The sequence below is a fragment of the Otolemur garnettii genome, unplaced genomic scaffold (assembly GCF_000181295.1).
Source record: "Otolemur garnettii isolate 467f Iridium unplaced genomic scaffold, OtoGar3 scaffold00392, whole genome shotgun sequence".
NCBI lineage: Eukaryota > Metazoa > Chordata > Mammalia > Primates > Galagidae > Otolemur > Otolemur garnettii.
This window is the reverse complement of record NW_003852787.1, coordinates 9,187-10,338: the sequence shown is the minus strand read 5'-3', so window position 1 is coordinate 10,338 and position 1,152 is coordinate 9,187. Positions and strand designations below refer to the sequence as shown.

Genomic DNA, 1,152 nt, shown 5'->3' with positions numbered 1-1,152 from the left:
AAAAAAAATAAACAGGAGGAACTGGATTATAAAGTATAGGAAAAAAGTGTATGTATCATTGAACTTCTAGAATCACCACTAAACTAGAGTGAAACTGGCAAATCACCTCAAAAAGAAGGCAAATAATTAGGTCAAAGGAAATTTTTTTGTATGCATTAACAAACCCCAACCTTTCTCTCTGACATCAGGAATCTGAGATTCATTCATACAAAGCGCAAGCTTTAAAGACACATTCAGCAAAGGCAGGAAACAAAACCCATGAGGTAAATTAGATATTCTGGAGATAAGGTATTCTCACCCACGGAGACCAGGTTTCTATAGTTCTCTAACATCACATCCCTGTGCAAATTGCGCTGAACGGGGTCCAAGCATTCCCACTCTTCTGGAGTAAATTCTATGGTGACATCCCTGAATGTCAACCATCCCTGAAATAAAAATAAATAAATATATTACACATTGACCAAGAGGCCATGAGCAGAGTTTTTAGGATCCAGGTATTCCCATTCCTCCAGAGAATTATGTGCTCATATAACTACACATCAATAATCCCTGAATAAATGAAAAAAGTGCAGAGTTCTAAATTGGACCCCAGATAAAATAAGGGGATTAAGACCAGGCCTGGTAGCTAATGTCTATAATCCTAGCTCTTTGGAAGGCTGAGGCAGATAGATTGCTTGAGCTTAGGAGTTTGAACCAGCCTTAGCAAGAGCAAGATCCCGTCTCTAAAAAAAACAGCCAGCCATTATGGCAGGCACCTGTAGACCCAGCTACCTGAGAGGCTGAGGCAAGAGAATCATGTGAGCCCAAAAGTTTGAGGTTGTTGTGAGCTATGAGTTGTGATGCCATGACACTTTACCAAGGGTGACAACCTGAGACTCTGTCTCAAAAAAAGAAAAAAAAAAGAATCAGTTGGGTCTATTCTTCAGATGGAAAAGTTATGGTAAGTTAGAAGTACATTTCTCACTTGGTGTGTCTGTGTGTGTTGAATAATTATAATGCAGATTAATTCAGGAGATTGAGTGAGGCTGAGATTTTTTGTTGCTAACAAACTCAGCAGTGCTGCTGAAGCCTAGAGTTTGAGGTTGCTGTGAGCTGTGATGTCGCAACACTCTACTGAGGGTGACATAGTGAGACTCTGTCTCAAAAAAAGAA

The 1,152-nt window shown here is 39.8% G+C and overlaps 1 protein-coding gene across 1 annotated transcript in view; it reads right to left on the bottom strand.

Annotated features, from left to right (window-relative positions):
- The window catches only part of LOC100943854 (zinc finger protein 43-like), a gene marked incomplete at its 5' end in the record, with an annotated part of 27,798 nt that extends 27,373 nt beyond the window's left edge, over positions 1 to 425 (bottom strand). Inside the window, 1 exon segment of the mRNA XM_012813965.2 lies at positions 299 to 425. Coding sequence (XP_012669419.2) covers positions 299 to 425 — 127 coding nt within the window.
- Positions 426 to 1,152: the final 727 nt, after the last annotated feature.